Source organism: Oncorhynchus mykiss, chromosome 5, assembly GCF_057628025.1.
Source record: "Oncorhynchus mykiss isolate SJ-2025 chromosome 5, ASM5762802v1, whole genome shotgun sequence".
NCBI lineage: Eukaryota > Metazoa > Chordata > Actinopteri > Salmoniformes > Salmonidae > Oncorhynchus > Oncorhynchus mykiss.
The window spans coordinates 95,779,821-95,795,929 of record NC_143026.1 but is presented as its reverse complement, the minus strand read 5'-3'; the positions used below and the strand labels follow the sequence as shown (position 1 = coordinate 95,795,929).

Genomic DNA, 16,109 nt, shown 5'->3' with positions numbered 1-16,109 from the left:
ACCTGTCTAACTCTGTTATAGACCTGTCCAATTCCTATTTATCTATCAATGTAATATGTTAGCTACATTAAATATAAACTAGAATTTCAGAAGCATTTTTAATTGATTGTCAATAGTTAATTCTATGTTCATTTTCCCTTTCAACAGGTCCAATATTTCTTCAAGAATTTGGATGGATAAACTATTTTTTTTAGACCACAAATACAAATATGCACATTCCATTTCTATGAGTATGTATTTAAATAAAATACATTTTGACTGCAGGATACATTTCTCAATTTATTTGTCATATACCCAGATTCAATTAAATGACAGGAGCAGATGGACTACTGACAAGGGTCCAGATGTTCAACATCAATCACTTTTACACCAACAAAACCTCCTATTACACAGGGTTACATTGCTTCTGATATTCTAACTTTTTGACCAGTGACTTTGGTATCGGATTCATTACATTTAAACTTTTTCCTGCAAAAAAAAATAAAAAATGTACAACTGCATAAATATATAATTCTTCCAGCATGAAAATGGTTAAAACATTCATTAGGAAGTTACACCGTGTCATGTGATGTCTCCAGCAACAACAACAAAAGGTTGGTTTTAAAAGCACTGAGTTGCTGTCAGTGTTTCCATGAAGGAGGAAGGAAGATAGTCTTCCCTGCCTGCTGATGGACACACAGAACACAGATAGTTGGAGACTACAGAGAAGAAGAGGAGGAGGAGGAGGAGAAGCATCACAGAGAGAAGAAGAAGAGGAGGAGGAGAAGCATCACAGAGAGAAGAATAGGAGGAGGAGAAGCATCAGACAGAGAAGAAGAGGAGGAGGAGAAGCATCACAGAGAGAAGAAGATGAGGAGGAGAAGCATCAGACAGAGAGCGGAAGAGGAGGAGGTGGAAAGAGAAGTGTCAGAGAGAAGAAGAGGAGGAAGTGGAAGGAGAAGCACTCAGACCTAGAGAGAGATCACTCACACTCAGACCTAGAGAGAGATCAGTCACACTAAGACCTAGAGAGAGATCAGTCACACTCAGAACCTAGAGAGAGATCACTCACACTCAGACCTAGAGAGAGATCAGTCACACTCAGACCTAGAGAGAGATCAGTCACACTCAGACCTAGAGAGAGATCACTCACACTCAGACCTAGAGACAGACCACTCACACTCAGACCTAGAGAGAGATCCCTCACACTCAGACCTAGAGAGAGATCACTCACACTCAGACCTAGAGAGAGATCAGTCACACTCAGACCTAGAGAGAGATCAGTCACACTCAGACCTAGAGAGAGATCAGTCACACTCAGACCTAGAGAGAGATCAGTCACACTCAGACCTAGAGAGAGATCACTCAGACCTAGAGAGAGGTCAGTCACACTCAGACCTAGAGAGAGATCAGTCACACTCAGACCTAGAGAGAGATCAGTCACACTCAGACCTAGAGAGAGATCACTCACACTCAGACCTAGAGAAAGATCACTCACACTCAGACCTAGAGAGAGATCACTCACACTAAGACCTAGAAAGAGATAACTCATACCTAGAGAGAGGTCAGTCACACTCAGACCTAGAGAGAGATCAGTCACACTCAGACCTAGAGAGAGATCACTCACACTCAGACCTAGAGAGAGGTCACTCACACTCAGACCTAGAGAGAGATCACTCAGACCTAGAGAGAGATCACTCACACTCAGACCTAGAGAGAGATCACTCAGACCTAGAGAGAGATCACTCAGACCTAGAGAGAGATCACTCAGACCTAGAGAGAGATCACTCAGACCTAGAGAGAGATCAGAGCGTACCATGCCAGTCATTTCATTTAGTAAGAGTACATATGCACACATTCACACACTCACATTTAAAAAACAAACACATTTAACACATAAACACAAACCCTTAAAGACACACACACACCTTGGACCACTAAAGCCTACTGACAATAGACTAGAGAAATTACAACATGGCTTGGAAAGGACCACTGTATGCCACTACTGTACTGGACACTCCAAACATATATAGAAACCACATTAGGCAGAATACTTAGGGGCACAGACAGAAACACTGCTCGCTACATAACAGTAGTAGGATTGCTATTTACAGTAAAAGATGAATGTCCCATGGCTCAAGGACTTCTCATTTACAGTAGAATAAATATGTTGCTATTGTTACTCTTCCTGTAAAGTACATTCCAATCCTAGACATTATGCAGAAAAGCCGGTGTGATGTACATTCTAACCCTAGACATTATGCAGAAAAGCCGGTGTTATGTACATTCTAACCCTAGACATTATGCAGAAAAGCCGGTGTTATGTACATTCTAACCCTAGACATTATGCAGAAAAGCCGGTGTGATGTACATTCTAACCCTAGACATTATGCAGAAAAGCCGGTGTAATGTACATTCTAACCCTAGACATTATGCAGAGTGTGATGTACATTCTAACCCTAGACATTATGCAGAAAAGCCGGTGTGATGTACATTCTAACCCTAGACATTATGCAGAAAAGCCGGTGTGATGTCCATTCTAACCCTAGACATTATGCAGAAAAGCCGGTGTGATGTACATTCTAACCCTAGACATTATGCAGAAAAGCCGGTGTGATGTACATTCTAACCCTAGACATTATGCAGAGTGTGATGTACATTCTAACCCTAGACATTATGCAGAAAAGCTGGTGTGATGTACATTCTAACCCTAGACATTATGCAGAAAAGCCGGTGTGATGTACATTCTAACCCTAGACATTATGCAGAAAAGCCGGTGTAATGTACATTCTAACCCTAGACATTTTGCAGAAAAGCCCGTTTAAAGCACATTCTAACCCTAGACATTATGCAGAAAAGCCTGTTTAAAGCACATTCTAACCCTAGACATTATGCAGAAAAGCCTGTTTAAAGCACATTCTAACCCTAGACATTATGCAGAAAAGCCTGTTTAAAGCACATTCTAACCCTAGACATTATGCAGAAAAGCCTGTTTAAAGCACATTCTAACCCTAGACATTATGCAGAAAAGCCTGTTTAAAGCACATTCTAACCCTAGACATTATGCAGAAAAGCCCGTTTAAAGCACACAGATTAACTGTAGGTCCCGTATATTATGAAAGTTTATTTCCCAAGACAAGTCATGTTTTAATTGAACTATTTTTATTTATTTCTCTTAAATCAACTTGTTTTGAAATAGGGGCAGAGAAAATGTGCTATTTTCATAGCTGAGGTCATGAATCGCTGATGGTGAACTTAACGTCAAATCGTCCTTGGTAGCGATCTTTCTCGCTGTAGTCAATGTTCGCTCCATACACTTTGCACTCAAGACGCAGCTCCTCGTTGAAGGTGAGGTTGGTAAACTGGATGGCCACCAGAGGCTGTAGGTAGTTGGGGTGCAGCAGCTTGCCATAGTAGGGGTAGTACTGGAGGGGGAACCCCATGCCCATGCCATAGTACTTGATCTCACCAATCTTGCTAGCATCCTCCTCTCTCTGTGGAGAATGACAGGATGGCATCCCAGTTAGTGAGCTTTCCCGAAGGTAAAAACCACATACAGAGACCTAGCATAGCATTTATCCAGATAACTAAAGCTTCATGGTGTGGTTGCATCAGAAATGGCACCCGTATAGGGTAGTATAGTGCCCTATTGACCCTGGTCAAAAGTAGTGTACTATATAGGGAATAGGGTGCAATTTTGGATGCAGTATACTGTATATGTTCATGATGTGCTTCACAGTGCCATGTGTGGCGTACCTTGTTCTGACAGTGGATGGGGATAACGTTGGTCTGGACTCTGCTCTGGCCGGCTTCAGGGACGGAAGCACTGTTGGTTGGAGGCTGAAACAAAACCCAGACCAATCAGCATTATCATATTAACCTATCACAGACGGACCAATCAGCATTATCATATTAACCTATCACAGACAGACCAATCAGCATTATCATATTAACCTATCACAGACAGACCAATCAGCATTATCATATTAACCTATCACAGACAGACCAATCAGCATTATCATATTAACCTATCACAGACAGACCTATCAGCATTATTATATTAACCTATCACAGACAGACCAATCAGCATTGTCATATTAACCTATCACGGACAGACCAATCAGCATTGTCATATTAACCTATCACAGACAGACCAATCAGCATTATCATATTAACCTATCACAGACAGACCAACCAGCATTATCATATTAACCTATCACAGACAGACCAACCAGCATTATCATATTAACCTATCACAGACAGACCAACCAGCATTATCATATTAACCTATCACAGACAGACCAACCAGCATTATCATATTAACCTATCACAGACAGACCAATCAGCATTATCATATTAACCTATCACCGACAGACCAAGCAGCATTATCATATTAACCTATCACAGACAGACCAAGCAGCATTATTATATTAACCTATCACAGACAGACCAATCAGCATTGTCATATTAACCTATCACAGACAGACCAAGCAGCATTATCATATTAACCTATCACAGACAGACCAAGCAGCATTATTATATTAACCTATCACAGACAGACCAATCAGCATTGTCATATTAACCTATCACAGACAGACCAATCAGCATTATCATATTAACCTATCACAGACAGACCAATCAGCATTGTCATATTAACCTATCACAGACAGACCAATCAGCATTATCATATTAACCTATCACAGACAGACCAACCAGCATTATCATATTAACCTATCACAGACAGACCAACCAGCATTATCATATTAACCTATCACAGACAGACCAACCAGCATTATCATATTAACCTATCACAGACAGACCTAGCAGCATTATCATATTAACCTATCACAGACAGACCAAGCAGCATTATCATATTAACCTATCACAGACAGACCAATCAGCATTATCATATTAACCTATCACAGACAGACCAATCAGCATTATCATATTAACCTATCACAGACAGACCTAGCAGCATTATCATATTAACCTATCATAGACAGACCAAGCAGCATTATCATATTAACCTATCACAGACAGACCTAGCAGCATTATCATATTAACCTATCACAGACAGACCAATCAGCATTATCATATTAACCTATCACAGACAGACCAATCAGCATTATCATATTAACCTATCACAGACAGACCAATCAGCATTATCATATTAACCTATCACAGACAGACCAACCAGCATTATCATATTAACCTATCACAGACAGACCAATCAGCATTATCATATTAAGAAACCTAAAATAAATTAATAAATGTTTTGAGAGTTAGCTAATCAATGGTATAAACTAGTTTAGCGTGGGGCAGGTATACATACCCTTGGTCGGAAGTTGATGATCCTGTTGAGCTTGGCGATCAGACAGGGTTTCCCATCCTTGAAGCCAAAGTTTTCGTCGTGACCATCCAGACCAGCACAGGGTCCCAGCCAGGTCCGCTTGAACCTGCAGGCCTTCCTCGCTCCAAGGTCACTCTCCAGCTCACCACGGTCCCTGTACGATTCAGGTAATTCTACAGGCACAGAGAGACCAATTAGATCAGTCACCTGAGAAGACAATATAGACCAGTAACTAAACCCTAACAGGGTACATTAATACACCAGACACAGCATAACTAAACACTAACATGGTACATTAATACACCAGACACAGCATAACTAAACCCTAACAGGGTACATCAATGCACCAGACACAGCATAACTAAACACTAACAGGGTACATTAATACACCAGACACAGCATAACTAAACACTAACAGGGTACATTAATACACCAGACACAGCATAACTAAACACTAACAGGGTACATTAATACACCAGACACAGCATAACTAACCCCTAACAGGGTACATTATAATACCCCCAGACACAGCATAACTAAACCCTAACAGGGTACATTAATGCACCAGACACAGCATAACTAAACACAAACAGGGTACATTAATGCACCAGACACAGCATAACTAAACCCTAACAGGGTACATTATAATACCCCCAGACACAGCATAACTAAACCCTAACAGGGTACATTAATGCACCAGACACAGCATAACTAAACCCTAACAGGGTACATTAATACACCAGACACAGCATAACTAAACCCTAACAGGGTACATTATAATACCCCCAGACACAGCATAACTAAACCCTAACAGGGTACATTATAATACCCCCAGACACAGCATAACTAAACCCTAACAGGGTACATTATAATACCCCCAGACACAGCATAACTAAACCCTAACAGGGTACATTATAATACCCCCAGACACAGCATAACTAAACCCTAACAGGGTACATTAATACACCAGACACAGCATAACTAAACCCTAACAGGGTACATTAATGCACCAGACACAGCATAACTAAACCCTAACAGGGTACATTAATGCACCAGACACAGCATAACTAAACCCTAACAGGGTACATTAATGCACCAGACACAGCATAACTAAACCCTAACAGGGTACATTATAATACCCCCAGACACAGCATAACTAAACCCTAACAGGGTACATTAATGCACCAGACACAGCATAACTAAACCCTAACAGGGTACATTAATGCACCAGACACAGCATAACTAAACACTAACAGGGTACATGAATGCACCAGACACAGCATAACTAAACCCTAACAGGGTACATTATAATACCCCCAGACACAGCATAACTAAACACTAACAGGGTACATTAATACACCAGACACAGCATAACTAAACCCTAACAGGGTACATTAATACACCAGACACAGCATAACTAAACACTAACATGGTACATCAATGCACCAGACACAGCATAACTAAACACAAACAGGGTACATTAATGCACCAGACACAGCATAACTAAACCCTAACAGGGTACATTAATACACCAGACACAGCATAACTAAACCCTAACAGGGTACATTAATACACCAGACACAGCATAACTAAACACTAACAGGGTACATTATAATACCCCCAGACACAGCATAACTAAACACTAACACGGCTACTAGTCTGTACTGGTGTCTACTTGTCTGTACTGGGGTCTACAAGTCTGTACTGGTGTCTACTACTCTGTACTGTGGTATACTAGTCTGTACTGGTGTATACTAGTCTGTACTGGGGTCTACTCGTCTGTACTGGTGTCTACTAGTCTGTACTGTGGTCTACTAGTCTGTATTGGTGTCTACTCGTCTGTACTAGTGTCTACTAGTCTGTACTAGTTTCTACTAGTCTGTATTGGTGTCTACTCGTCTGTACTAGTGTCTACTAGTCTGTACTAGTTTCTACTAGTCTGTACTAGTGTCTACTAGTTTCTACTAGTTGTACTAGTGTCTACTAGTCTGTACTAGTTTCTACTATTCTGTACTAGTGTCTACTAGTCTGTAGCAGTGTCTACTAGTCTGTACTAGTGTCTACTAGCTTCTACTAGTTGTACTAGTGTCTACTAGTCTGTACTAGTGTCTACTAGTTTCTACTAGTCTGTACTAGTGTCCACTAGTCTGTACTGGGGTATACTAGTCTGTACTGGTGTCTACTAGTCTGTACTGGGGTCTACTAGTCTGTACTGGTGTCTACTAGTCTGTACTAGTGTCTACTAGTCTGTAACAGTGTCTACTAGTCTGTACTGGTGTCTACAAGTTTATACTACTCTGTACTAGTGTCTACTAGTTTCTACTAGTTGTACTAGTGCCTACTAGTCTGTACTAGTGTCTACTAGTTTCTACTAGTCTGTACTAGTTTATACTAGTGTGTACCAGTGTCTACTAGTCTGTACCAGTGTCTACTAGTCTGTACTAGTGTCTACTAGTTTCTACTAGACTGTACTAGTTTCTACTAGTCTGTACTAGTGTCTACTAGTCTGTACCAGTGTCTACTAGTCTGTACTAGTTTATACTAGTCTGTACCAGTGTCTACTAGTCTGTACTAGTGTCTGTAGTTTCTATTAGTCTGTACCAGTGTCTACTAGTCTGTACCAGTGTCTACTAGTGTCTACTAGTCTGTACTAGTTTCTACTAGTCTGTACCAGTGTCTACTAGTTTCTACTAGTCTGTACTAGTTTCTACTAGTCTGTACCAGTCTCTACCAGTGTCTACTAGTCTGTACTAGTTTCTACTAGTCTGTACCAGTGTCTACTAATGTCTACTAGTCTGTACTAGTTTCTACTAGTCTGTACTAGTGTCTACTAGTTTATACTACTCTGTACTAGTGTCTACTAGTTTCTACTAGTTGTACTACTGCCTACTAGTCTGTACTAGTGTCTACTAGTTTCTACTAGTCTGTACTAGTTTATACTAGTGTGTACCAGTGTCTACTAGTCTGTACCAGTGTCTACTAGTCTGTACTAGTGTCTACTAGTTTCTACTAGACTGTACTAGTTTCTACTAGTCTGTACTAGTGTCTACTAGTCTGTACCAGTGTCTACTAGTCTGTACTAGTTTATACTAGTCTGTACCAGTGTCTACTAGTCTGTACTAGTGTCTGTAGTTTCTATTAGTCTGTACCAGTGTCTACTAGTCTGTACCAGTGTCTACTAGTGTCTACTAGTCTGTACTAGTTTCTACTAGTCTGTACCAGTGTCTACTAGTTTCTACTAGTCTGTACTAGTTTCTACTCGTCTGTAGTGTCTACTAGTTTCTACTAGTCTGTACTAGTTTCTACTAGTCTGTACCAGTGTCTACTAATGTCTACTAGTCTGTACTAGTTTCTACTAGTCTGTACTAGTGTCTACTAGTTTATACTAGTCTGTACTAGTTTCTACTAGTCTGTACCAGTGTCTACTAATGTCTACTAGTCTGTACTAGTTTCTACTCGTCTGTACTAGTGTCTACTAGTGTCTACTAGTCTGTACTATTTTGTACTAGTGTCTACTAGTCTGCACCAGTGTCTACTAGTGTCTACTAGTCTGTACCAGTGTCTACTAGTTTATACTAGTCTGTACTAGTGTCTACTAGTCTGTACCAGTGTCTACTAGTTTCTACTAGTCTGTACCAGAGTCTACTAGTCTGTACCAGTGTCTACTAGTTTCTACTAGTCTGTACCAGTGTCTACTAGTTTCTACTAGTCTGTACCAGTGTCTACTAGTTTCTACTAGTCTGTACCAGTGTCTACTAGTTTCTACTAGTCTGTACCAGTGTCTACTAGTTTCTACTAGTCTGTACTTGTGTCTACTAGTTTCTACTAGTCTGTACCAGTGTCTACTAGTTTCTACTAGTCTGTACCAGTGTCTACTAGTTTCTACTAGTCTGTACTTGCCTCCACAGTCTTCGTACTTGTTCAGGTCGGTCTGCCTCTCCTCATCGTACATCTCCAGGAAGTCCTTGATGCTCTTGGTGTACTTCAGATACGTCTCCACATCGTTGACGTTGTAAGAGATCTCAAACTTCTCAGAGCGTGGGGTGTGGGATAGACCTGTAGATAGACAACACACTGGGTCAGTATGGATGATAGACCTGTAGATAGACAACACACTGGGTCAGTATGGATGATAGACAACACACTGGGTCAGTATGGATGATAGACCTGTAGATAGACAACACACTAGGTCAGTATGGATGATAGACCTGTAGATAGACAACACACTGGGTCAGTATGGATGATAGACCTGTAGATAGACAACACACTGGGTCAGTATGGATGATAGACCTGTAGTTAGACAACACACTGGGTCAGTATGGACGATAGACCTGTAGATAGACAACACACTGGGTCAGTATGGATGATAGACAACACACTGGGTCAGTATGGATGATAGACAACACACTGGGTCAGTATGGATGATAGACCTGTAGATAGACAACACACTGGGTCAGTATGGATGATAGACCTGTAGATAGACAACACACTGGGTCAGTATGGATGATAGACCTGTAGATAGACAACACACTGGGTCAGTATGGATGATAGACAACACACTGGGTCAGTATGGATGATAGACCTGTAGATAGACAACACACTGGGTCAGTATGGATGATAGACCTGTAGATAGACAACACACTGGGTCAGTATGGATGATAGACAACACACTGGGTCAGTATGGATGATAGACCTGTAGATAGACAACACACTGGGTCAGTATGGATGATAGACCTGTAGATAGACAACACACTGGGTCAGTATTGATGATAGACAACACACTGGGTCAGTATGGATGATAGACCTGTAGATAGACAACACACTGGGTCAGTATGGATGATAGACCTGTAGATAGACAACACACTGGGTCAGTATGGATGATAGACCTGTAGATAGACAACACACTGGGTCAGTATGGATGATAGACCTGTAGATAGACAACACACTGGGTCAGTATGGATGATAGACCTGTAGATAGACAACACACTGGGTCAGTATGGATGATAGACAACACACTGGGTCAGTATGGATGATAGACCTGTAGATAGACAACACACTGGGTCAGTATGGATGATAGACAACACACTGGGTCAGTATGGATGATAGACCTGTAGATAGACAACACACTGGGTCAGTATGGATGATAGACCTGTAGATAGACAACACACTGGGTCAGTATGGATGATAGACCTGTAGATAGACAACACACTGGGTCAGTATGGATGATAGACCTGTAGATAGACAACACACTGGGTCAGTATGGATGATAGACAACACACTGGGTCAGTATGGATGATAGACCTGTAGATAGACAACACACTGGGTCAGTATGGATGATAGACCTGTAGATAGACAACACACTGGGTCAGTATGGATGATAGACCTGTAGATAGACAACACACTGGGTCAGTATGGATGATAGACAACACACTGGGTCAGTATGGATGATAGACCTGTAGATAGACAACACACTGGGTCAGTATGGATGATAGACAACACACTGGGTCAGTATGGATGATAGACCTGTAGATAGACAACACACTGGGTCAGTATGGATGATAGACCTGTAGATAGACAACACACTGGGTCAGTATGGATGATAGACCTGTAGATAGACAACACACTGGGTCAGTATGGATGATAGACCTGTAGATAGACAACACACTGGGTCAGTATGGATGATAGACAACACACTGGGTCAGTATGGATGATAGACCTGTAGATAGACAACACACTGGGTCAGTATGGATGATAGACCTGTAGATAGACAACACACTGGGTCAGTATGGATGATAGAGAAAGTACAGCCAGGTGCAGAGGGCATAAATTGGGTCATACTATGTATCTATTTGGACAGTGAAGCTAACACTATTCATTTGGCTCTATACTCCAGCATTTTGGATTTGAGATAAAAAATATAGATGATGCGACAGTACAAAATGTCATATTTTATTTTAGGGTATTTTTTATACGTACAATTGAAGTGGGAAGTTTACATACTTGTTTTTCAACCACTCCACAAATTCTGGTTAACAAACTATAGTTTTGGCAAGTGGGTTAAGACATCTACTTTGTGCATGACACAAGTCATTTTTCCAACAATTGTTTACAGACAGATTATTTCACTTATAATTCACTGTATCACAATTCCAGTGGGTCAGAAGTTTACATACACTAAGTTGACTGTGCCTTTAAACAGCTTGGAAAATTCCAGAAAATGATGTCATGGCTTTAGAAGCTTCTGATAGGCTAATTGACATAATTTGAGTCAATTGGAGGTGTAACTGTGGATGTATTTCAAGGCCTGCCTTCAAACTTAGTGCCTCTTTGCTTGACATCATGGGGAAATCAACCAAGACCTCAGAAAAAAAATTGTAGACCTCCAAGTCTGGTTCATCCTTGGGAGCAATATCCAAATACCCCAAGGTACCACGTTCATCTGTACAAACAATAGTACGCAAGTATAAACACCATGGGACCACACAGCCTGTTCTGTCTCCTAGAGATGAACGTACTTTGGTGCGAAAAGTGCAAATCAATCCCGGAACAACAGCAAAGGACCTTGTGAAGACGCTGGAGGAAACAGGTACAAAAGTATCTATATCCACAGTAAAACGAGTTCTATATCGACATAACCTGAAAGGCCGCTCAGCAAGGAAGAAGCCACTGCTCCAAAACCGCCATAAAAAAGCCAGACTACGGTTTGCAACTGCACATGGGGACACAGATTGTAATTTTTTGGAGAAATGTCGTCTGGTCTGATGAAACAAAAATAGAACTGCTTGGCCATAATGGCCATCGTTATGTTTGGAGGAAAAAGGGGGAGGCTTGCAAGCTGAAGAACACCATCCCAACCGTGAAGCACGGGGGTGGCAGCATCATGTTGTGGGGGGGCTTTGCTGCAGGAGGGGCTGGTGCACTTCACAAAATAGATGGCGTCATGAGGAAGGACAATTATGTGGATATTTTGAAGCAACATCACAAGACATCAGTCAGGTAGTTAAAGCTTGGTCGCAAATGGGTCTTCCAAATGGACAATGACCCCAAGCATACTTCCAAAGTTGTGGCAAAATGGCTTAAGGACAACCAAGTCAAGATATTGGAGTGTCCATCACAAAGCCCTGACCTCAATCCTATAGAAAATGTGTGGGCAGAACGTAACAAGCGTGTGCGAGCAAGGAGGTCTACAAACCTGACTCAGTTACACCAGCTCTGTCAGGAGGAATGGGCCAAAATTCATCCAACTTATTGTGGGAAGCTTGTGGAAAGCTACCTGAAACGTTTGACCCAAGTTAAACAATTTAAAGGCAATGCTACCAAATACTAATTGAGTGTATGTAAACTTCTGACCCGCTGGGAATGTGATGAAAGAATGTGATGAAAGAAATAAAAGCTGAAATAAATAATTCTCTCTACTATTATTCTGACATTTCACATTCTTAAAATAAAGTGGTGATCCTAACTGACCTAAGAAATTGATTTTTACTAGGATTAAATGTCTGGAATTGTGAAATGCAGAGTTTAATATAGTCGGCTAAGGTGTATGTAAACTTACGACTTCAACTGTATCTGTTTTACTGTTTAGAAATGAAAGCACTTTTTGGTTTGTGATATATAGCCAATGTGCCCACTTTGGTAATGTCACGTTCGCTCTAGGCAACAAGCTGGCAGATACCGTGTGGGCAAAGCCTACATGATGATATTATAATGGACAAAAGAGCCAGGTTATTTTAATTTGTCCAACGGCAGCCCAGCATCGATCATCGTGTCACCAGAATAAGACCCCGGATATTAATTGGAGAGGAGCGTCAAGCTCGTCACCGTGCACTTTCACCACCCGGTGAAGTTCATCGTAATTTATTTCATCTGAAGCCTCAAAATAATCCTAAACACAGCCAAAACAAACAGCAATTGCATCCAAGAAGTTTGTAGAGTCAAATCAAATCCAATTTAATTTGTCAAATGTGCCAAAACAACTGGTTAGACTTTACTGTGAAAAGCCCTTCCCAACAACGCAGAGTAAAAACAGAACCACAACAGGAATAAAATAAAATACACAAGAATGGAGCTATATACAGGAAGTACCAGATCAATGTGGAGCTATATACAGGAAGTACCAGATCAATGTGGAGCTATATACAGGAAGTACCAGATCAATGTGGAGCTATATACAGGAAGTACCAGATCAATGTGGAGCTATATACAGGGAGTACCAGATCAATGTGGAGCTATATACAGGAAGTACCAGATCAATGTGGAGCTATATACAGGAGGTACCAGATCAATGTGGAGCTATATACAGGAAGTACCAGATCAATCCTGGGGGAACTATCCTGGTGGGACTATCCTGGGAGAACTATCCTGGGGGACTATCCTGTGGGGACTATCCTGCGGGGACTATCCTGGGGGAACTATCCTGGGGGGACTATCCTGGGGGGACTATCCTTGGGGAACTATCCTGGGGGGACTATCCTGGGGGGACTATCCTGGGGGGTCTATCCTGGGGAGACTATCCTGGTGGGACTATCCTGGGGGGACTATCCTGGGGGAACTATCCTGGTGGGACTATCCTGGGGGGACTATCCTGGGGGGACTATCCTGGGGGGACTATCCTGGGGGGACTATCCTGGTGGGACTATCCTGGGGGGACTATCCTGGTGGGACTATCCTGGGGGGACTATCCTGGGGGGACTATCCTGGTGGGACTATCCTGGTGGGACTATCCTGGGGGGACTATCCTGGTGGGACTATCCTGGGGGGACTATCCTGGTGGGACTATCCTGGGGGGACAATCCTGGGGGGACTATCCTGGGGGAACTATCCTGGGGGGACTATCCTGGGGGGACTATCCTGGGGGAACTATCCTGGGGGAACTAGATACATAAAGTTCTTTAATTTCTAAATGATAAAACATGTATCTTCATATATTAAAACATTTGATCTCGAATCCAAAATGCTGGAGTATAGAGACAAATTATAACTTTTAGCTTCACTGTCCAAATAAATGAATAGGGGGAGTGTCAACATGAATATGAATGAATAGGGGGAGTGTCAACATGAATATGAGTGAATAGGGGGAGTGTCAACATGAATATGAGTGAATAGGGGGAGTGTCAACATGAATATGAATGAATAGGGGGAGTGTCAACATGAATATGAATGAATAGGGGGAGTGTCAACATGAATATGAATGAATAGGGGGAGTGTATGTGGACGAATCACTAATCAACTGGAAAAATACAGTCTGTTCCTTTTATTTTTTTCAAAAAAACTACCAACACTGAATAATATCTGTATACATACCAGCGTAATAAGCATATATATAATACTGAATTCAATGATTTATAGCAGCTATAAATGACGGTTACCTATTAATACATTTTTGTTAGGGTTAGGGTTCATAACACAGTAAACACCTCAGCCCCCCCCCCCCCCCCCGGGTGTCTAATAGCTCTCTTCAGATGGGCTCTGTCTAAACTGTGGCAGTAATTTTCCACAGACAGACAGACCTGGTACACACACAGGGTCACCGCTAGGCGTGGCAACTTTCAACTTTCACGGGCACAAGTACAGTGAAATGCCTTTCTTGCACACTCTAAACCCAACAATGTAGTAATCAATGTCAACGTAGCACTAAAAATAATTGAAGGTAGAACAGAAACAGTCAAGAGAGAGAGAGAGCGAGAGAGATAGAGACAGAGAGAGAGAGAGACAGAGAGAGAGATAGAGAGAGAGAGACAGAGAGAGATAGAGAGATAGAGAGAGAGATAGAGACAGAGAGAGATAGAGAGATAGATAGAGAGAGAGAGCGATAGAGACAGAGAGAGAGATAGACAGAGAGAGAGAGAGATAGAGAGAGAGAGACAGAGAGAGAGATAGAGAGAGAGAGATAGATAGAGAGAGAGAGCGATAGAGACAGAGAGAGAGATAGAGACAGAGAGAGAGAGAGAGCGAGAGAGAGAGACAGGGAGAGAGAGAGAGAGAGAGAGAGAGAGAGACAGAGAGAGAGATAGAGAGAGAGACAGAGAGAGAGCATGACCATATTAGAGAGACATATTTCCCTCAGATTACACAGATCCACAAAGAATTCGAAAACAAATCCAAATTTGAAAAACTCCCATATCTACTGGGTGAAATTCCACAGTGTGCCATCACAGCAGCAAGATTTGTGACCTGTTGCCACGAGAAAAGGGCAACCAGTGAGGAACACACACCATTGTAAATACAACCCATTTTTATGCTTATTTATTTTATCTTGTTTATCTTTATCTTGTTTATCTTGTGTCCTTTAACCATTTGTACATTGTACATTGTTAAAACACTGTATATATATAATATGACATTTGTATATGACACCCCTCCTGTCTCAGCCTCCAGTATTTATGCTGCAGTAGTTTATGTGTCGGGGGGCTAGGGTCAGTTTGTTATATCTGGAGTACTTCTCCTGTCCTATTCGGTGTCCTGTGTGAATCTAAGTGTGCGTTCTCTAATTCTCTCCTTCTCTCTTTCTCTCTCTCGGAGGACCTGAGCCCTAGGACCATGCCCCAGGACTACCTGACATGATGACTCCTTGCTGTCCCCAGTCCACCTGGCTGTGCTGCTGCTCCAGTTTCAACTGTTCTGCCTTATTATTATTCGACCATGCTGATCATTTATGAACATTTGAACATCTTGGCCATGTTCTGTTATAATCTCCACCCGGCACAGCCAGAAGAGGACTGGCCATCCCACATATGCTCTCTCTAATTCTCTCTTTCTTTCTCTCTCTCGGAGGACCTGA

The 16,109-nt window shown here is 41.7% G+C and overlaps 1 protein-coding gene across 19 annotated transcripts in view; it reads right to left on the bottom strand.

Annotated features, from left to right (window-relative positions):
• Positions 1-266: 266 nt before the first annotated feature.
• The window catches only part of LOC110523046 (sodium/potassium-transporting ATPase subunit beta-233), a 32,827-nt gene continuing 16,984 nt past the window's right edge, over positions 267-16,109 (bottom strand). Inside the window, exons 3-9 of one of the 19 annotated variants that reach the window (XR_016496401.1) lie at positions 9,230-9,385; positions 5,312-5,502; positions 3,736-3,819; positions 1,711-3,473; positions 1,615-1,662; positions 1,534-1,560; positions 267-1,329 (exon numbers count right to left, since the gene is read on the bottom strand). Coding sequence is in view for 2 of the 19 variants with exons in the window: in XM_036978994.2 (XP_036834889.2) it covers positions 3,213-3,473; positions 3,736-3,819; positions 5,312-5,502; positions 9,230-9,385 (692 nt within the window). In the remaining 17 variants the exon portion in view is untranslated. Of the gene's footprint in view, positions 3,474-3,735; positions 3,820-5,311; positions 5,503-9,229; positions 9,427-9,467; positions 11,094-16,109 lie in introns of those variants that run through there. The other 18 variants (XR_016496399.1, XR_016496392.1, XR_016496394.1 and 15 more) reach the window with 18 other exon arrangements.